General features: G+C 39.7%; 1 protein-coding gene across 1 annotated transcript in view; it reads right to left on the bottom strand.

Annotated features, from left to right (window-relative positions):
• The window catches only part of LOC132401347 (dynein axonemal heavy chain 8-like), a 674688-nt gene that overhangs the window by 358158 nt on the left and 293572 nt on the right, over window positions 1-22958 (bottom strand). Inside the window, exons 36-40 of the mRNA XM_059983476.1 lie at window positions 22532-22695; window positions 10793-10895; window positions 8276-8380; window positions 5400-5561; window positions 1774-1998 (exon numbers count right to left, since the gene is read on the bottom strand). Coding sequence (XP_059839459.1) covers window positions 1774-1998; window positions 5400-5561; window positions 8276-8380; window positions 10793-10895; window positions 22532-22695 — 759 coding nt within the window. The remainder of the gene's footprint in view (window positions 1-1773; window positions 1999-5399; window positions 5562-8275; window positions 8381-10792; window positions 10896-22531; window positions 22696-22958) is intronic.

Here is a 22958-nt window from a genome sequence, read left to right as displayed (position 1 = left end):
GAGATGCATGCCATTAGAAGCATTTAATTGGGAGCTTATCCTCACTACCACCCCCGCTATAACAAACGTGAGGACCATAACATTACAAATTAATATTATATTTTCTATTCAATACCTACGGTATAGTGGAGAATTTGTTTTGTCTGCAGCAGAGGAATTTTGCCAAGACATTTGTTCCTGCTCTTTAACATCAAAGGTGTCATGTAGTCAAGTTGATGTGCACCAAGGTTAAAATTGATCAGTAAATCCAAGATTATAGTTGCTTGGTAAATCCAAAATCATTCTTTTGTAAAAGTGTCATATTTCCCATTCCACAGGCCTCTGGTAGTTCCCATCACTATAGGTTATTAAATAACTTTGAAAGCTCTTTTATAATTCAATCCAGATCAGCTGACTTAGTTACTATAAACAAGCAATCTTTTCTAATGACTAATCAAAAGTGTTTATCCATTATTGTCTGCCCTTAGATTAAAATATTGGCAGACTTCTCTTCTTTGGCAAAGACTGAAACAGACAACACCCACATTATGGCTATTCAAGTGAGAGAAATTCCCCATTATAGTATTCACAAATCACTATGCAAAAATTTCAATACAGAACAAAATTTGCCTCTATGGAATTTATGTAGGAAATAAATTAATTAATTCTTTGATATGCTATATTGTGGGGAGCCACAGTAACCATTGGCAGCTCCTTAAAGTAAAATCCCTCTGCCTTTACTCCACTTACACCAAATCCCCATGCTGTATCCCGTTATTCCCTGAGTCTTGTTCACTACCTTTCTCCTGAGATCTCCAATATTTAAATGTCATCCTTTCTAAACCCTTTACTAATCCATAACCCTTGCATGACAGAGGGAGTGGTCCATAGAATAGGAGCATAGCAGTGCTACACTCTGAGACAACTGTTCAAATGTCCGTGTACTGCAGAGATTCAGCTGTGGTTGCTAACCGGATTGACATGAGTCACCAAAATAAAAGGCAAAAATTTGTTGTTTCTTTTGCATGTCTTGGCCATCCCCTCAAATTTAACATTGCCTTCAGCTGTCAAATGACAAATAACTTTGTCATCACTGGTAAAATACTTAAATATGAAAAAAACATTCCACAGAAACATATATTCAGCAAGATAAAGAGGTTCACGTTATAGAAAATTGTGATATAAAAAGTTTCCTAGGAACTCAATCGCTCTGTTAGCAAAGCATTCCAGCCTTTCTCTTTGACGATGTGCACAGACTATTTGCTCAGTCCCTAACTGGAACTATTTCTGCTTTTGCTACTTGCTAATTGTTAATATGCCTTTAGAAGACAACTAGGTTTTGTTCTATGTTAAATACAACTCTGCCCTCCATAAGCAATTCTATTGCTCATCTTTGGCCAGTTACACTTTGCCTTAATGCAGTCTTTTGATTCTTCCTTGACTTTTGTCAACATGATTGTACATCAACTGTTTTATCTCATATTGACAAAAGATGTGATATAGAAGAATAGAACTTAATGCTTACTCAAGGAATTTCCAGAATAAATCCCCAGTACATTGTTGGAGATGTGTATAGTGGCAGTTAATGAGCTGAGCAAGAGATGTCAGGAACAAGTTTTCCTTTGAAATTCTTAAATAACAGGTATTGAAGGATGCCAGAATTATATTAACCCCAATGGAACAATATCTGCAGTCCAAAACTGTGAAAGACAGTTATAATTGATAAAAAGCTTAAGGATAGAGTCCAGCAAATTGAAATTAAAATACAAATAAACACAAGTTCTTCCATCTTACCAAATCATCAAAAATGTCCCGCTGGTGAACATGGATGGTAACAAGAGTTTCAAACTGGATTCTCTGAAACTTAGACAGGTCATGAGTAGTTTGGCTGATGAGTGAGTTCAGCATATCCAGAAACTTCTGATTTGTTGCCTGCATGATCTTTTTGCTATCTTTTGCCATGTTAAGTGCTTCTTCTGAATCCCGTGTCCAAAGTATTTGGATTGCTAGTATTCCAACCTGTAAGGGAAAAAGGTGGCACAGATATAACATCCACATAATATGCACTCAGTAACACATCCTGCACACAATATACACTCAGTAACTCTTTAGGTACATCCTGCACACAATATACACTCAGTAACCCTTTACTGGGTGTATCCTGCACATAATAAAGTGGTCACTGAATGGATGCTCATAGTTTTCTGCTGCTGTAGCCCATCCACTTCAAGGTTTCACATGTTGTGTGTTCAGAGATGCTCTCTCCCCGCCACTTTTGTAACGCATGGCCATTAGAGTCACTGTCGCCTTTCTGTCAGCTTGAACCAGTCTGGCCATTTACTTCTCACCTCTCTCATTCACAAGGTGGTTTTGCACACAGAATTGCTGCTTACTGGGTATTTTCTATTTTTCGCACCTTTCTTATAAACTCTAGAGACAGTTGCGTGTGAAAATTTAGGAGAAATGCTGTTCTGAGATACTCAAACCACCCCTGTTAGGCACCAACAATTATTCCAAAGTCACTTAGATCATATTTCTTTTCCATTCTGATGTTTGGTCTGAACATTAACTGTACCTCTTGACCATGTCTGTATGTTTTTATGCATTGAGTTGTTGCCATACGTTTGCTGATTATAAATTTGCATTAACAAGGTGTACATGTGTACCTGATAAAGTGGCTACTGAGTAGTACATCAGAAAAAATTATTATTTGAAAAATAGATTAGTACCTAAAGTCACAAGGTCATACAGCATGGAAACAGAGCATTTCTCCCACCATATCCATGCCAACCGGTGGGAATCCATCTGTATTAACTCCATCTTTATTATTATTAAATCAAGATGGTGGCACGATGCAGCTTGCAGCAGCCACTCCGGAGCTGATATGTTATTTGTTAAGTGGGAAGCAGTGCGCAATCCTAATCTGATGAAAAACGGACGTGGGAGCACGGAGGAACATCTAGAAATCTGCAAGAAGGCCCTCTTCGTTGCTGCTGCTGTTGTGAGGCCCGGGTCTCTGCTGAGAAGAACAGGCCCCCAGTCCTCGGGGTCGCGTTGCCAATGGCCGTTGGTGGGGCCTTCTTAATACTCTCGGCAGAGGATGGTGCTCGGAGAAGCTGTGCCAGAGGGGATGGTCGGAGGCTCGGAGGTTCGATGGACTTGGAGTCCGCTGCGGTCAGGTCACTTTCAGTGTGTGCTATGTCTGCAAGGCTGGGTTCGACGGAGCTTTCATTGCGTGCTGCATCTGTGAGGCTGAGTCGGGCAGCACCGTGGAAGTCCATAGCGGGGGTATTCCCTTCTGCCGCTGGCATGGGATGACAAGTCTATCGGGACCCTGAGGACTTGTGGAAATTGTGTGGTGGTTTCTTTCGAACTTATAGTCTTTTAATATCTTTGGACTATTTTTACCGTGCCCATGGTCTGTTTTTTTTTTAATCAATTATGGCATTGTTTGTACTGTTGTAACTATGTGGTTTTGTGCAGGTCTTGTAGTTTTAGTTTTTGGTCTTGTTTTGTCTGGTGGGTTTGGAGTTCCTTTCCGGAGAATGTGCTAAGATGGTAGTGCGATATTAATACACAGCAGCCTCTCTGGACTCTGGATTGGGGATTACCAAACGTTATGTGGATTTTCTGGTGTAATCTGTTTTGTCGTGTGCTTTTGTGATATCATTCTGGAGGAACATTGTCTCAGTTTTTTAACTGCATTGCATTTGTGGTTTTGTGGTAAACTATGTATACCTGTCTGGACACACCCCTCTGCTGACTGCTCCTGTGGCTCCTCCCACAGACCGCTGTATAAGGGCTATCGGGGCACTGCTCCTCCTTCAGTCTCTGAGATGTCATTCTCCCTTTTGCCGCTAATAAAAGCCTATTGTTCACTTCCCGTCTCCGAGAGTTATTGGTGGTGCATCAGGTTTTTAAATGACAATAAACGGAATCTGAATCTTCCAGCACTTTGCAAACAGACTTCAATACCAAGGCAATTCAGGTTCTTCTCTGGATCTACAGTATCTCAAATCCTTTCAGCTATTCTGCTTCCACCACTCTCTCTAGGAGGACATTCCAGATACTCATCGCTCTGAGTGAACATAGTCCTTCTGAGATTTCCTACCTTTTATCCTCAATGTCCTTTAGTTTTATTCACCTCTGATTGATGGATAAGATTACTGCACTTTAATCTGTTGATACTACTCATAATTTTATGCACCTTTATCATGTCAGCTCGTAACCCACTCCACTCCAGGGTAAACAGATCCAGGCTTTCCAGTCCCTCTTCAGAACAAAAATATTTTATCCCAGACAGCATTCTGGTTAATCTCCTCTACACACTCTCCAGTGTTATTAAATATTTCTTATAGTATGGAGACCAGAATTGGATGCAGTTCTCCAGTTGGGATCTGATGAATATTTTATAAAGTTGGATCATAACCACTCTGCTCTTGTATTCAATCTTCTGAAGGTCAGCAACACATATTCCTTCTTAACCACATTATTTTCCTGTGCTACCAGCTTCGAAGATTTTGGAACTTGCACACAATAGTGTTTAGAACATTGCCTACAGTACATCCTGGCCTTATGAGTACTTACAAAATGCATCACTTCACATTTATCAGAACCAAACTCCATCTGCAAGTTCTCAGCCCATTTCACCATCAGATTATTTCTCCCTTTAGCCCTCCAGTCAACTGGCATTTGATCCAAGGCCCATAAAGATGCAAAACTCTCATGCAGAACCCACCAGTCTCTTCCCTTGCCTCCAACAGTGGTCTTGGACAAATCTCTGAGGATTTGTTTTCCTTCTAGGAGGTTGTAAGAAGGCACATTAGGAAAGGACAGAAAACCTAGCTTTTTTATTAGAACAGTATTGCTGTTTTGCCCTTTCACCATATGCCTTTTATTTTTCATATCTGTGATAATTATTATCATCATTGTCCACTATATCTTCAGTTACTCATAATGTCCCAAGTTTAGTTTGTAATCTCCAGTATTCCCCCAATTCATCAGATGAAAAAACTTGCACAATTTAACTGTACATTCAATTAATGATCTTGAAAGCTAAAATAAAGCCATTTCAAACCTTCATTTCTAAACGGTACTAGTTCAACTTCAATTTCTAGTAGCCTATAATTAAACTTGTTAATATATCTGATTCATTGAAAACCACCCTCTGCTCATTATCCTGTTCATCCCCATACTCTTACATCCAGTGCATTGTAAGTTAACAATAACCTTCTATTCAGACTCCCTACCCAGAAATTAAGGCCAAATGCTGTGTTTTAGAACATGAATTATACAGAAAACTTCAATAAAAACTTGATGCATTACAGTCTTTGCATCTGTATCTTACAACCTAAGCAATTCAAAGAGCTTGATAAGGTTGAATCAGTAAAACAAAATCATAATTATCCATATCCCGTTACCTGACCAGGAGCCTCATAGAGGAACGGTATCAGCTGGAATTCTGGTTCACTGAAACTGTAGTATGCTAATTTAATCACAGTGTGTAACGATGCTTGTTGGACACGCAGTAAGTCACTTAACCATAGTTCGACAGGGCCCTTAGCAATTACTGGGGTATTCAACTGCAAGTTAAATAAAAAGATTAATGAAAAGTTACTGGGTTCCATCATTACGAATGTTAATAATGCAACTAGTGACAACTAAGACGAATGTTAATAATGCAACTAGTGACATCTAAGACATTTTCTAAAATAATTATATGAGAATGATAACCTCACCAAGAAACCACTGGAATATTAAATAAATAACTTCATTAATTCACTAATGTCCTTCAAGACAGAAAATCAGTCACTTTTACCCATTCAAGCTTATATGTGGCATCGTCCCACCTTTGTGGTTGGATTTTAAATGCATCTTCAATTCAGGGATAATTGTAGCATTGCCAATAAAGGCCACATCAATGAACAAATAAATGAAAGAAATGCTTAGAATATTTTGGAAACATAGGCTAATTTCTATCAGTCAAAAAAAAATTATTTCTTTGCATCAGAAAGTGGACATTCAACTTATAATGTCTGTGCTAGGAACATGAAATAGTAAAATTTATTTTAACTCCCTTGCACTTTACCATCAACCACTATACTATCTTTTCCTTTGCAGTAAAGATTTCACACCTTTACTTTCCACACTTATGTGATATGAATATCATTGACAAACCAGACTCACTGCCCATACCCAACTGTGCTGCAGAGGATGAAGAACCACATTTTTGAAACCTTGTGAACGCTTTCCCAAGGTGCTCCGAGTCAGTATGGCATACACTGTGCATCCATGTCATTGTCCCGTGTTACACAGGAGTTCTTGCATTTGGAGACCCCCTGCTAAATCATCTTCCATCATCCTTTTTAAGCAATCCATTCTCAAACACTGAACTTATTATTAACATAGAAAACATATATCATGCAATTTATATCTAGGTCCTAACTACTGTATGTCATAGATGCTAATCCTCATGCAGGTAGAAATTATTTCTACCAATCTATTAAAATTATTACAAGCAGAGCAAAATAGATACTCCACTTGATGATCTGGAATCATGAGAACCAATCCTATTATGATAACTAAAGAATTTAAATTCAGCAAGTCAAAAACATTGGTATTGGCATTGATGGCTGCTTTTCCTAGAGTGTAGGAAAAACATATCTCGTCCTCTAGTGTTCTTGGAAACAAGTCTTTCCTTATCTGTTTTGTCCAGGATGTGAACAAAGATCTTCCTCAAGGTATGTGACATTCATAACTGGAACCTGAAAAGGCTCAGCAAGTCGCTCAGTTAATAAGAAGATGCATCACAATCACTTACTCATAGAATATTAAGGATTGGCAATAAATGCTGGTCTTTCCATGACAACTAGTATGAAGGACTACAAAAAAAGCCACAAATAATCTTCCCTGCTGTAATCTTGATCCCCAATAACCACTTGTTAGTCTAGCAGGGTCGGCAGAGTATAGAAAGCACAGCTGATTGCCACAACAGAAATGATTCTTGCAATAACTTGCATGCACTTAAGTAATTTTGTAGTTGTGGTCATACACAGGAGATATAACCAATTAGCAGGTGGACTCGAGAAAGACCAGCTGCGGCTCTCTACTCATGTAAAAGATGTCAATTTGCCTCTCTTTTTCAGTGGACAACCTCCAGAACCTTCCTGATGCAGTGGCAAATTGGAAGGCATAATAAATATCTGCAGCTCAGATCTGGTTGGAATTGTTCAGGTGACGCTTTGTGGCTAAAGCCTTGCCCACTGTGTGAAGTAGCCTTTGAGAAACTTGTGTCTAAGAAACCTACTTTCTGAGAACTCAGGCTCGTTTACCCACTGTCTCCCTTTTAGAGCTTGGCTAATCTCAGAGCTTTCTACTCATACTCCACCTCAATTTGGAGGGTCACTAAAATTGCCAAAGTCTTCAATTTTTGTATAAAAGGGATCACTGTACATTTTGGAGCACCTCGAACACCAGGTATTGCAGGATTTTCCCTCACTATGTAATTCATTCAAAGCAGTACTTTTGAAGTTGCTGACATTAAGAGGATGACAGAGGGGAGAGGGGGAGAGTGGGAGGGCGAGGGAGGGGGAGAGGGAGAGAGAGGGGGAGGGGGAGAGGGAGAGGGAGGGGATGGAGGGGGAGAGGATGGAGGGGTGCAGAGTGAGAGGGAGGAAGAGAGAGAGAGAGAGAGAGAGAGAGAACACTCGTACAGAGGCCACCGACAGCCGTGCCCACTGTCTCGATCTTTCAGTCTCCCACGATACTTCTGTAAGTGCTGGCTGCTGGGCAAGTGCTGAAGAGTGAAACCCTACGGTCTGTGAATGATGTCGTTTGAGTGCAGCACTGCCTGATAACCAACTTCACCAACAAACTTTGGATACCCACATGAGAGAACAAAGTACACAATTTGCCACAATTTTCATACAAGTATGGAGGTATGAAAGGACAAGATAAGAGAAAACAAAAAGGTATGTAATAAGTATAACAGAAATATTAAAGTGAATGGTAACTTGTTGTCTGACAGTAGTCTCATTCTTTCCACTATTTTCCTACCTCTGTAATGGGGAAAAAGTTATTGACTTCTATCTTACATGCAATTCTGATAAAAAGTGTCAAGCTAAAAAGCTTGTGGGTTTTCTTGTCATAAATCTAAATTCCTTTTAATGCTAGAACATACAAGTATAAACTTTGATATTTTAATATCTAAATGTGACAAAACCATTATTCAGAAAACATATGAATTAAACTCTTCTGAATTAATTTTAATTTGATTCAAACTAAGATGAATACTTACATGAATTTTTTCTCCTTCCCTAGAAACAACAGCCAAAATGGAATCGTAATCCTTTGGATGGAAAATTACTTCATTTACATTATCAAACACTCCAGCTAAGTGGGCCTGTATGTAAAAAAAATGAGAAAAAATTGAGATAAAATGAAATCACATTTAAAATGTTGCAGGTAAAAACTCATTGCCCATGTTTTGGATTTTACTTCAAATCCCATTTCAGATCAGAGCTGAACACTGAATTAGCCATACAATCACAGAGTCTTTTGTGAATAATGTCATAGCCATACTGGCCCTTTGGCCCAATCGACCCATGCTGACCAAGATGCCTATCAAAGCCTGCATTTGCCAAATTAATTAAGAATTCACAGCCCTTTAAGAAGAAGAATTACAAAGATTTACAACACTCAGTTAAGAAATTCCTCATCATAAACTTAAGTGGCAGAGAATGCTAAATATGCTTTACAGTTGCAGCATGAAGGTGCAGCATTTAGAGCTGCCACCTCTCAACTCTGAGTTTGAACCTGATTTCGGGAGCTACAGTATCTGTGCGGGGTTTGCATACTCTGATCATGTTTCTGTAATGGTAGACAGTAGTCTTATTCCTATGCCACTCAGTTAGCCACTCCCACATGGGAGGAGTTCACATGCTGTACAAGCAGGGTTGTCAATAAAGTTCAGTTGAGTATCCTGCATGCTGGCGTCTTGGTGTGCTCTGCACTATCCCGCAATAACAAACACAACAGGGTATCCGAGTGGTTGATTGTCAATGAATTGGCGCTACAGACCAAGTGAGATCCCCAAGAAAGAATATACAGCAAGACCGTTCTGGTTCGCATATATCTACGGAAATAATCCAGAGATTTATCAATCTGAACTGCCTATGCAAGTTTGTGAACTGAGAAAGGGCACTTGTCAGCCTCCTCAACTTGAAATACTTAAATGACTTACCTCCTCGTCTGCAAAGATTCAGAATGAGGCTTAAGCCATACTGTCATAACATTGAACATGTCCCTGGCAAATCTTTCACAACACCAGACACAGCTGAGGATACCACTGAAGTGGCAGAAGCTGACTCCACCCTCATGGAAGATTCCAACATCTACTTAGCTCAGGTACATGAAAGCTTTCCTGGTTCACAGAGTAAACTGGACATATTGAGCATGGATGGCCAGCTTTTACAAAAGGCGCTCATGAACCCAGACTTTACTGGATTGAAAGAGACACTTTCACAATTCTTGATGGCTTGCTACTAAAGTTCTCCAGTCTCATCATTCCTGTAGGTAAGTATGCCAAAATCATCAGTCAAATGCAGCAAGGACATTAAGGCATCAAAAAGTGTCACCTAAGAGCAAGACAACCCATGTTGTGGCCTGTTTGAGCACACAGCTGGAGATTACGCAAAGCAAAGTGAAGCAAAAATCACACAGGACTTATCTATCCACTGAATTTCCAGACATTCCATGGCAAATTGCAGGCACAGCCATTTTCTAGCTGGAAAGAGACAAGTATCTTCTGACTGTGAATTTCTACTCACAAAAAGTTGAGGTGTCCAATCTGTCCTCGACATCCTCAGCAGCATTATACAGCAGCTGAAATCTGTATTTGCTTGTCATGGAATACCAGAGACACTTGTGTCAGACAATTTAGCCACTCAGAGTACAAAGCCTTTGCTCGGGACTCTGTGTTCAAACGTCAGATAAGCAGTCCACAATACCCACAGGTAAACGGAAAACAGAAAAGAGCAGTGCAAACTGTTAAGGGTCTCCTACTAAAGGCAAAAGACCCCTCTAAAGCACTGTGAGCTTATCGCTGCACACATCTTGTGAATGGCTACAGACCATCAGAATGGCTGCTGTCAGTGGGCTGGAGACCGAGAGCAAGCCTAATGCTGAAAACATTTCACAAGATCAGACTGTTCTTATTTTAAAAAGAGAACTGGTGAAAGAAGAACAAAACAAAGAGAAAGACAGTAAAATGTTCTTTCTGTTTAAGTAAGTGGCTTTGGCAACTAGGGTTCAATCTGCTCTCAGGTGCTGTCTATGTGGATTTTGCACATTCTCCCTGTTACCGTGAGTACTCTAGTTTCTTCCCATATTCCAAAATCACTTGAGTTAGAAGAGTAACTAGCTGCATCTGCTCCTAATGTGCAGTTGAATTACTTGCCCCTAATTGTAGAAGAGTGGAAGAATCTGGAGGCTTGTTAATTTGTGATTGTTGCTTAGCACTTAGTGAACAAAAGAGCCTGTTTCCACATTGTACAACTCTTACACCACTCTACAAGTTCAAGGCCATACAAATCAAATATCTACTACGTATATAATAATCAGATGTATATCATTTTAATTAATATTTTTAGTTCAGAGAAGTGGTGAGATAGGACTAGATAATGCAGATAATATTTACTTGCTAACTAGCTATTAAAGTTCTATGCTTCAATCATGGGAATGACAATTTGCCAAGGTTGCAACGATAATCATTGTATCAATCATTTCCTGTTCTTTTCACAATGAAGGGAATTACCTGGATGGTATGTGAATCACTGGCTTGGCCTAGGATTTCCAGTAAAGCTGGATCAGAGACAAAAAAGAATCGAGGGAATAGCAATCTCTTCTTTTCTAAATATCTGCAAAATATTAAGATAAAACATGAAAGCAAATTTTGAAGAACATATTTTAAATCCAAATTACTATACCATTTTTATTTTATGATGAACAAATCCACAGAACTTCTAAGGTCAAATAAAAAGCAGGCAGGAATCAGAATCAGGTTCTTGTCGTGAATTACATATCATGATTTTTTTTGTGCCAGCAGTACAGTGAAAAGATATAAAATTTCTACACATTCAAAAAATAAATAAATAGTGCACAAAAGGAATAACAAGGTATTGTTCATGGCTTCATGAGTTGTTCATAGATCTGATGGCGGAGGGAAAGAAGCTATTTCCGAATCATTGAGTATGGGACGTGAGGTCCTGTAACTCATCTCAGAAGAAGGCTGTCTCGGATGGTGAGGGTCCTTATTGATGAATGCTGCCTTCTTGAGACACCACCTTTCGAAGATGTTCTCGGTAGTGGGGAGAATGGTGCCGAAGAGTACACAGCCTCTTGCCATCTTGTGTTTTGGAGCCTCTATACCAAGCTGCGAATCAACTAATCAGAATGTTTCCCACCTCAATCTTTAGAAATGTTTAAATCTTTGGTGACATAACAAATCTTCTTAATCTTCGAATGAAATACACCCATCACCATGCCGCCTTCATCAGATTGTTCGGCCCAGGATAGATCCTGAGATGCTGAAACAAAAGAATTTAAAGCCACTCACCCTTTCTGCCATCGACTCCCTTAATGAAGACTGGTGTGTGTTCTCCTAAATTCCCCTGCCTGAAGTCTGCAATCAATTCCTTGATCTTACTGATGTTAAGTGCAAAGTTTCAGTTAAGACACCACTCATTCAGATGAACTATCTCAGTCATGTACATTCCTCATTGCCATCTAAGGTCTGAGCAACAACAATGGTGTAATCTATGAATCCATAGATAGCACCTGAGCTGTGCTTAGCCACCATCATGAATGTGGAGAGAGTGGGCTAAGCACACATTCTTAAGGTACCTGTGTTGACCGTCAGTGAGAGGGAGAAGTTATTACCAATCCATACTCTGTGGCCTCACCAGAATTTCAGGCTCCATTTGCAGAGAGAGGTGCAGAAGCCCAGATTTAGAAGCTAGGTGATTACTACTGAGATGATGGTTTTGAACACTGAGTTGTAATTGATAAACAGCAGCACAAATAACCTATATTTTGCTGTTTCAAGATAAACAGACACTGTAGATGCTGGAAACCTGCAGCAACAAACACAAAACTCTGGAGGAACTCAGCAAGTCAGGCAACATTTATGTAGTTGTTTCCCCACATAGTGGTACTAAGCTTTGCTGTTGATTACATGGTAGAGAGTGGAGATCCAGTAAGATTGCATCCACTGAGGAACTGTTGCTGTGTGGGCAAATTCCAGAAGGTCCACGTCTTTGTTCAGACAGGAGTTAAATCTAGCCTTAACCTCCCAGGTGCCAGGGTCTAGGATGTTTCTGATCTTGTCCACGTTATCCTGAAGTGGGAAGGAGAACAGCCAGAGGTTGTGATACATATTGGTACAAACAACATAGGTAGGAAAAGGAAAAGGTCCTGAAAACAGACAGCAGGAAGTTAAGAAGGAAGCTGCAAAGCAGGATCTCAAAAGTAGCAATCTCGGGATCACTGACTGTGCCACGTGAGACTGAGTATAGGAATAGAATTAAATGGAGGATAAATGCATGACTGAGGGATTGGAGCCGGGGAGAGAGATTCAGGTTACTGGATCATTGGGACCTCTTTTAGGGCAGGCGTGAACTGTACAAAAAGGATGGGTTGCACTTGAATCTGAGGGGGACGGATATCCTGGCAGGGAGATTTGCTAAGGCTATTGGGAAAAGTTCAAACTAGAATTACTGGGGGTGGGGTGGGAACTGAACTGTAGAGACAGAGGAAGGGCTCACAAATAGAGAAAGCTTGGAGACAGTGCAAGAGGGAGGATAGGCAGGTGATAGAGAAGGGATACGCTCAGACCGATGGTTTGAGATGTGTCTATTTAAATGCAAGAAGCATCATGAACAAAGCAGATGAACTTAGAGAATGGATCAGTACTTGGAGCTGTGATATTGTGGCTATTACAGAAACTTGGATGGTTCAAGGGCAGGAATTGTTACCTAGAGTGCCAGGTTTTAGCTGTTTCAGAAAGGACAGGGAGGGAGGCAAAAGAGGTGGGGGCGTGACACGGCTGATCAGAGATAGTGTCACGGCTGCAGAAAAGGAGGAAAAGGCTGCAGAAAAGGAGGGATTGTCTACAGAGCCTCTGTGGGTGGAAGTTAGGAACAGGAAGGGGTCAATAACTCTACTGGGTGTTTTTTTTTATATAGACCATCCAATAGTAACAGGGACATTGTCTCCCTATCTGCTCCTCAATGTCCCTGTTACTATTGGATTCTGGAAGGGTGTAATAATAACAGGGGTTGTCATGCTAGGAGATTTTAATTTCCCAAATATTGATTGGCATCTCCCTAGAGCAAGGGGTTTAAATGGTGTAGATTTTGTTAGGTGTGTTCAGGAAGGTTTCCTGACACAATATGTAGATAAGCCTACAAGAGGAGAGACTCTACTTGATCTGGTATTGGGAAATGAACCTGATCAGGTGTCAGAGCTCACAGTGGGAGAGCAATTTGGAGATAGTGATCATAATTCTATCTTCTTTACAATAGCATTGGAGAGGGATAGGAACAGTCAAGTTAGGAAAGCGTTTAATTGGAGTAAGGGGAAATATGAGGCTATCAGGCAAGAACTTAAATTGGGAATAGATGTTCTCAGGGAAATGTACAGCAAAAATGTGGCACATGTTCAGGAGATATTTGCATGGAGCTCTGCATAGGTACATTCCAATGAGAAAAGGAAAGGATGGTAGGATACAGGAACTGTGGTGTACTAAGGCTGTTGTAAATCTAGTCAAGAAGAAAAGAAGAGCTTATGAAAGGTTCAAAAACTAGGTAATGAGAGAGATTATAAAGCGAGCAAGAAGGAGTTTAAGAATAAAATTAGAGAACCAGAAGGGGCCATGAGTAGGCCTTGGAGAGGAGGATTAAGGAAAGCCTCAAGGCATTCTAAAAGTATGTGAAGAGCAAAAGGATAAGACGTGAGAGAATAGGACTAATCAAGTACAACAGTGGAAAAGTGTGTATGGAACTGGAAGAGGTAGCAGAGGTACTTAATAAATATACTTATATAGGACCCTGGTCAAACCCCACTTGGAGCTCTATACTCCGTTCTGGTCACCTCAGTACAGGAAGGATGTGGAAACCATAGAAAGGGTGCAGAGGAGATTAACAAGGATGTTGCCTGGATTGGGGAGCATACCCTACGAAAATAGGTTGAGTGAACTTAAGCCTTTTTTCCTTGAAGTGACAGAGGATGAGAGGTGAACTGATAAAGGTGTATAAGATGATGTGAGGCTTTGATTGTGTGGATAGTCAAGAGGTTTTTTCTCACAGGGCTGAACTGTGGCAAAAATGTGGCAAAAGTTCCAAATCTGCACTTTTTATGTGTCTTTATCAAGGAAGAAGAGCTTGTGAAAATCACAATGAAATAGGTTATAGAATATAGCCTATTTCATTCTATAGCCTATAGAATATAGAACATGTGATCTTCTGGAACAGTTAAAAACTATTAAGGAGATACCAGGAAAGATGGTGTGTTATTTCTTTAATTTAAGCCACCATGTGATACAGATGGAATGTATCCTACATTGCTGAGCGAAAAGAAAATGAAAGTTCATCTCCCAATCTCTTGTTTTTTAATTTAGTTATATTTAGGATTAAGGTATCACTGGGAAGACCAGCATTGATTGCACATCTCAAATCACACAAGCTCTGTGGCTTACTAGGCAATTTCACAGGGAAGTTAAGCGGAAACATATTGCTATATTTATATATGCTGCACAAAATACAAGCCTGAGTTATACAAGTCCCTTCAGCCCACATCCATACTGATCATCAGGTATTTATCTATAACTATCCTCTTTACCAGAACAAGCCATCAGGCCATGGCAGCAGCAGCCAGGCTGGTGGCATTGTGGCCAGCTCTGAGGCTCAACGAAAAGGGTAAAGTCATGCCGTGAGGTAGTTATAGGGAAATTGATAGTTAGGGGCATAGGAAGTTGATTCTATGAGATACCAGGATGACATGTTGCTTCCTGGGTGTTTGGGTTGGCTGCAGAATATTCCCATGGAGGGTGAACAGTTAGAGGTCATGGTGCACATTGGCACCAATGACACAGGCAGAAAAGGGGAAGAGGTCTTGTGCAGTGAGTATATAGAGTTAGGAAAGAAGCTGAAGAGGACCTCCAAGGTAGTAATCTCTGGATTACTCCTGGTACCACAGGCTAGCGCTGCTAGGAAAGGAAAGGGATAACAGCATGGATGAATGAGTTGCTGCTGAGATGGTGCAGGGGACAGGGTTTCAAGTTCTTGGATCACTAAAACCTTTTCTGGGGAAGGTGGCGGGGGGAACCTGTACAAGAGGGACAGATTATGCCTGAACTGAAAAGAAACCAATATCCTGGTGTGAGGTTTATTAATGTGACTCATAAGAGTTTAAACTAGTTTTGTATGGAGCTGGAAACCAGAGCACTGGGTCAGTAAGGGAAGGATCAGATGAAAGGAAGATGCCAGAGAAAGAATTGAAAGGTAAAATCGAAATAACAGGTATGATGAGTTGCATAGTGTGAAGTGTGTATATTTTAATGCTAGTCGTATTACGGGTAAAGTTGATTAACTTAGAGCATGGATCAATACATGGAACTACAATGTTGTAGCCTTTACTGAAACTTGGTTGAGAGAAGAGTTGGAATGACTGATTAATGTACAAGGTTTCTGAAGTTTATAGAATAGACGAGGTACTAAAAGTAGTGGGGAGACATTGCCCTAATATCACAGCTGTAATCAGGGGAGACATAATGGAGGGATCAGACACTGAGTCCATTTCGGTAGAACTCAGGAACAGGATGGTGTGATCACACTGATGGGATTGATCTACAGACCCCTAATAGCCACTGGGATATTGAGGAACAGATATGTAATCAGATTCTGGAAATGCATAAGATGGTTTGGATGGGGCAGAATGTAGTAAGCGTATCCAAGAAGGTTTCTTAAATCAATATGTGGATGATACAATGACAGAAGGGGTCATACTGGATGTGGTATTCAGTAATGAGCCTGGCCAGCTGACTGTCCTTTCAGCTGGTGAGTAGTTAGGAACAGTGACCACAAATACTTAACTTTCAGGATTTCTATAGATAAGGATAGGTATGGTCCTTGCAGGAGAGTTCTTAATTGGAAAAGGGAAAAAGTTAAGGGCATTAGGCAGGAACTAAGGAGATGTAACTGGGAACACCTTTTTTCTGGCAAGTCCACATCAGATTTCATCAGTGGAGGGTGTTTAAAGATCAATTGTGCAGAGTACAGGAAAGGTATGTTCCTGATAGAAGGAGGGTCAGGGATGAAAAGACAAGAGAACCTTGGATGTTTAGAGAATTTAGTCAAGAAGAAAAAGGAAATGTAAGTAAAGCTTGGGAAGTTAGGATCAATTGAAGCACGAGTATAAAGAAGCCAGAAAAGAACTAAAGGAGGGAATTAGGAACGCCAGGTGGGGTCATGAAAAGTCCTTGGTAAGTAGGGTTAAGGTGAATCCCAAGACATATTGTACATGTATCAAGAACAAGAGAATAGCGAGGGACACAGTGGGACCACTCAAGGATAAAGGGAGGAATAATTGGTTGGATGTGGAGAATATGAGTGAGGTACTTAATGATTACTTTGCTTCAGTATTTACCAAGGAAAAGGATAGGAAGGACCAGGAAATCAATGCTGAGTGTATAAATATGTCAGGGTGTTTAGAGGTCAAGGAGACGAAGTGTTTGGCCGCCTAATTAAATTTTGAGATGGATAGGTCACTAGGGCTATTTAAGAGTAGTTTGTCGTTGATCCTACTAGGAGATCAGCTATACTGGATTGGGTGTTATGTAATGAACCGGAGGAGATTAGGGAGCTTAAGGTAAAAGAACCCTTAGGATGCAGTGATCGTAATATGATTGAGTTCAACTTGAGATCTGATAGGGAGCAAATAAAGTCTGACGTAGCAGTATTTCAGTGGAGTAAGGAAATTACAGTGGTATGAGAGAGGAGATGACCTAAGTAAATTGGAGAGAGAGCACTGCTGGCAGGGATGTCAGCCAAGCAGCAATGGAGTGAGTTTCTGGGAAAAAATGAGGAAGATGCAGGACAGATGTATTCCAAAAATGAAGAAATACTCAACTGGCAAAATAGTACAACCGTTGTAGACAAGGGAACTCAAAGCTAATGTAAAAGCAAAAGCAATGGCACACAACAAAGCAAAAATTGGGGGACGTCACGTGATGACGTAGGATCGAGACGCTGGAACTCAGCCCTCCCGTAAAAAAGTTAATAAATTAATGTTTAAGTGAAGAAAAGTCAATCAATACTTTTTTAAGGTTACTCATAAACTACTCTGGATTGTTTTAAGCTATGCCTCATAAACAGAGGATGAAGAAAACTACTTCCGCGAAGACCGCACAAGTTGGAACAGAATCAAGGCCTACTTCTACCGAAGAACCGCGGACTCAGGTACAACACACCACCGGTGAAACAGAAAAGGAGGCCGCGGCAGCATCGGCCATTTCTAAAGGAAAAGATCAACGAGAACTGCGCAAGCGTAAAGGAACGAGCATGCACAAACGAGTGCAACCAGAACTACAAAACCCAGCAACGACTGAAACCGACAGTGAAAGTGAGTCTGAGAGAGAGTCGGAATCTCTGGAAAAATCAGACGAAGATGGAGAAGAAGAAGAGGATGAAAGTTCCTCTGAAAACACAAAAAAGACTTTGAGGCAAATAATGCATAAATTAGAAAAATTAAATGCATTAAAAGTAATTAAAGAAAAAATAACAAAAATGGAGGCTATGTTTGATAAAATGACAAAGAAACAGGAAAAAATGGAAAAGAAAATTACAGATTTGGAAGTCAAAGTGGAAGAAATGGATGGAAGAATGAAGAAGATGGAAGATGATAATGATGCCTGGACATCAGAAAGAAAACAACTCATGGGAAAAATTGATAAGCTCAAAAATTTTAGTAGACGCAACAATATTAAAATTGTTGGACTTAAAGAAGGTACCGAAGGAGAAGACCCAATAAATTTTTTTCAAAAATGGATACCTGAAAAATTGGAACTGGGAGAAGAAACTTCAATTGAGATTGAAAGGATGCACAGAGCCTTAAGACCAAGATCTCAAGATGATCAAAATCCGCGATCAATTCTGATAAGATGTTTAAGATACCAGGATAAAGGAAAGATTTTGAAGGCAGCTGCCCAAGGTGCTAAAAGAAGAAAAAGTCCATTGATGATAGCAGAGAAACCAGTTCTTTTTTATCCTGATATAAGTTATAACCTTTTGAAGAGAAAGAAAGAATTCAACCCAGCTAAAAATGTTTCATGGAAAAAAGGTTATAAGTTTTTAATGCGTCACCCAGCAACACTGCTAATTTTTTTGGAGGAGGGAAAAAGATTTTTTTCTGATTATCGAGAAGCGGAGGTGTTCGCACAAAAACTCCCATCTCTTCGCTAATTAAACGTAAAGACTTTTAAATATAATGGTTAAAGATGAAGACAGAGATAGTGAATGGAACTGATGGACATTTAAGGATGATATAAGGGAGAAAAGTAAAATTTTAGAAATAATAACTGAGAATAGTATGTTTTTATATATATATATATATTTTTTATGTTGCGGGGGGGCTGGGGAGCTTTGAATCGGTTACTACGGGATTCACGTGTGTAATCATGGCGATTGCCATGACCCGTACAATAGAGGGGGGTAATGTTGTGTTTTTTTTCTTTCACAACATTAGTAGGGAGGTATTTTGTTTTTTTCTTTACTTCCTATTTTTCTTCTATTCTTTTGCCTGGATGATTGGTGGGGACACACATAGCAACATGGAGACTTCTAAAAAGATTTCCCAGGATACAATGAAAGTTGAAAGATTAGATATTATTATAGATTGGAGTAACATAATTAAAAATAATGACTAATCTATTGAATTTTTTAAGTTTTAATGTTAATGGGCTTAATGGACCAATAAAAAGAAAAAGAATTTTAACATATATTAAAAAAATGAAAATAGATATAGCTTTCTTACAAGAAACTCATTTAACGGATATAGAACATCAGAAATTAAAAAGAGACTGGGTTGGAAATGTTATTGCAGCTTCATTTAACTCAAAGGCGAGAGGAGTTGCAATTTTGGTTAATAAAAATTTACCAATTAAAATACAAAATGTATTAACTGATTCGGCAGGAAGATATTTAATTATACATTGTCAAATTTTTTCAGAACTATGGACTCTTATGAATATTTATGCACCAAATGAAAATGATGTAAAATTTATACAGGAGGTTTTTTTGAATTTGGCTAACGCACATGATAAAATATTAATAGGTGGAGATTTTAATTTTTGTTTAGATCCAGTTTTAGATAGATCAACAAAGGCTATTACAAAATCAAAAGTAGCAAAATTAACTCTATCATTGATGAAAGATTTAAATTTGATTGATATATGGAGAAGAATCAATCCAAAAGAAAGGGATTATTCATTCTATTCAAATAGACATAAAACATACTCTAGGATAGATTTTTTCCTATTATCAACAAATACTCAAGATAGAGTGAAAAATGTGGAATATAAAGCAAGAACAAAGCAAAAATTAACAGGAAGATCGAGGATTGGGAAGCTTTTTAAAAAACCTACAGAGAGCAAGTGGACAGTAAAAGCTTTATCAAGTGTGTAAAAAATAAGAGAGATGAGAGTGGATATAGGACCACTAGAAAATAGGGCTGTAAAAATAATAACAGGGAATAAGGAGATGACAGATAAATTAAATGAATATTTTGCATCAGTCTTCACTGTGGAAGATACAAGCAGTGTGCCAGATGTTGTGGTCTGTGATGGAAGAGAAGTGGGTGCAGTTATCATTACAATGGAAAATGTGCTCAAAAAGCTGAAAGACCTAAGGGTACATAAGTCACCTTGACCAAATGAACTACACCCCGGGGTTCTGAAAGAGGTAGCAGTAGAGATTGTGGAGATATTAGTAATAATTATTCAAAAATCATGGTGCCAGATGACTGAAAAATTGCAAATGTCACTCCATTATTTAAGGAAGGAGGAAGGCAGCAGAAAGAAAATTATAGACCAGTTGGCCTGACCTCAGTGGTTGGGAAGACATTGGAGTCAATTATTAAAGATGAGGTTATGGAGTACTCAGTGGCACAGGACAAGATAGGATAAAGTCAGCTTGGTTTCCTGAAGGAAAAATCTTGCCTGACAAACCTGTTGCAATTCTTTGAGGAAATTACAAGTAGGATAGATAAAAGGGATGCAGAAGATGTTGTATATTTGGACTTCCAGAAGACCTTTGACAAGGTGCCATACAGAAGGCTGCTTACCACGTTAAGAGCCCATGGTATTACAAGAAATTACTGGAATGGTTAGAGCATTGGCTGATTGGTAGGAGGCAGCGAGTGGGAATAAAAGGATTCTTTTCCAGTTGGTTGCCAGTGACTAGTGGTGTTCCACAGGGGCCAGTGTTGGGACCACTTCTTTTTATGCTGTATATCAATGATTTAGATGATGGTGTTGCTGCCAAGTTTGCAGATGATACAAAGGTTAGTGGAGGGGCAGGTAGAGTTGAGGAAATAGGTAGGCTGAAGAAGGACAGATTAGAAGAATGGGCAAGAGAGTGGCAAATGAAATACAATGTTGGAAAATGAATGGTAGAAGAAATAAATGTGTGGACTATTTTCTAAATGGGGAGAAAATCCAAAAATCTGAGATGCAAAGCAACTTGGGAGTCCTTGTGCAGAACTCTAAAGGTTAACTTGCAGGTTGTGTCAGTGGTGAGGAAGGCAAATGCAATGCTAGCATTTATTTCAAGAAGTCTAAAATACAAAAGCAGGGATTTAATACTGAGGCTTCATAGGGCACTGGTGACGCCTCACCTTGTAAACAGTTCTGGGCTCCTCATCTAAGAAAAGATGTGCTGGCATTGGAGAGGGTTCAGAGGCAGTTCACAAGGATGATTCTGGGAATGAAAAGCTCATCATATGAGGAACATTTGATGGCTCTAGATCTGCACTCACTGGAATTTTGAAGGATGAGGGGGGATCTCATTGAAACCTTTTGAATGTTGAAAAGCCTAGACAGAGTAGAACTGAAAATGGTAGGGGAGTCGAGGACAAGAGAGCACAGCCTCAGGATAGAGGGGTGTCCATTTAAAATAGAGATGCAGAGGAATTTCTTTAGCCAGAGGGTGGTGAATTTGTGGAATTTATTTCCACCGACGACTGTAGAGACCAGGTCATTGGGTGTATTTAAAAAAGAGCTTGACAGGTTCTTGATTGGACACAGCATCAAAGATTATGGGGAGACTGCTGGGGAGTGGGGCTGAGGAGAGGAAAAAAGGATCAACCATGATTGAATGGTGGAGCAGACTCAATGGGCCAAATGGCCTAATTCTGCTCCTGTATCTTATAGTTGCAGGTATGGGCACAGTAATGGCGAGATGGTTAAGGCAGCTTATGGAATACTTGCTTTCATTGGTCAAGGCACTGAGTTCAAAAGTCAAAAGGTTATGTTGTAACTTTATAAAACTCTGGTTAGGCCTGAGTATTGCATACAGTTCTGGTCACCCCACTATAGGAAGAGGTTTACCAGGATGCTGCCTGGTTTAAAGGGTCTGAGCTATCAAGAGAGGCTGGACAAACTTGAGTTGTTTTCTCTTGAATGGCAGTGGCTGAAGGGGGAGATCTGATAGAGTTTTATAAGATTATGGGAGGTATGGATAGAGTAGACAGAGAGTATCTATTTCCCAGGATTGAAATGTCTAATACCAGAGGGCAGGCATTGAAGATGAGAAGAGATAGGTTCAAGGGGGATGTGAGGGGAAGTTTTTTACTCAGAGAGTGGTGGGGGGCTGGAATGTACTGCCTGGTATGTTGGTGGAGGCAAATACATTAGAAGATTTTGACAGATATTTGGATAGGTATGCAGATGTGAAGAAGATGGAGGAATATGGACATTGTGTAGGTAGGAGGGATTCGTGTTTGGGTGTTTTTGATTTGCTTTTTAGCTGGTTTGGCACAACACTGTGAGCTGAATAGCCTGTTTCTGTGTCGCACTATTCAATGTTCTATGTTCTAAGCCAAAGCTTTATATGTTTTCAAGGAGTCAGCTTCTCATCTTCTCATACTCTCATCTTTTAGATGTCATGAGAATATGTGCCTCCAGGATACCCACAGATATTCTAGATTTCAGTCACTCCCTGGGTCAATGAGGTCCTCTCCTCCAATACCACTCTAAACCTCTTGCCTCGAACCCTAACTTTATGCCTTCCAGCTTGCAGATTATGAGGAATAGTTTCCCACTTTATCTCTGCTCTTAACTTGGCCTACTGCTATCAAATCTCCCTCAGTCTTCCACTCCAAAGAAAACAAACAGAGGTGATCTGCGATAGAAACTTTTCACCTAAAGGTCATTGGAATCTGTAATACTGGATTTGCATGGGGCACCTACATCCCACAAATAAATAATAAAGAAAATTCTTACCCAGTGAGAGATTTTTGACAGACTTCCAGTTGCTCTTGTAAGTGAGGCAGAAGCTGCCTCATAGTGTCATCTCCTACACAGCACTGGACCACAACTGGAATTTCGTGTGCCCGCTGCATAATTTTTACCCATGATTTATCAACATTTTGAAAACGTTTTGCTTCCTTGAAAAACAAGAGTGCTTACATGTCATTGGTTAATTTTTAAGAACATTAAGACTACACATGATCCCTCTTGATTATTCATCAATATTCCAATATATCACAGTTTTAACTGACTATAGCAACACACGTGCAGCTTTTCCTTTAGACCTCAACTAATCATGAGTAACAAAATGGGTTAATTTACATTTTATTTCAGCAAAGAACAAAGTGAGCACTATCCAGTCTATCCTTGCTTAACATCAGCTTCTACTTCGCTGAATCTT

The sequence above is a fragment of the Hypanus sabinus genome, chromosome 10 (genome assembly GCF_030144855.1).
Source record: "Hypanus sabinus isolate sHypSab1 chromosome 10, sHypSab1.hap1, whole genome shotgun sequence".
NCBI classification, from domain to species: Eukaryota; Metazoa; Chordata; class Chondrichthyes; order Myliobatiformes; family Dasyatidae; genus Hypanus; species Hypanus sabinus.
Note: the sequence above shows the minus strand (reverse complement) of the source record. Positions and strands in the feature narration are given on the sequence as shown.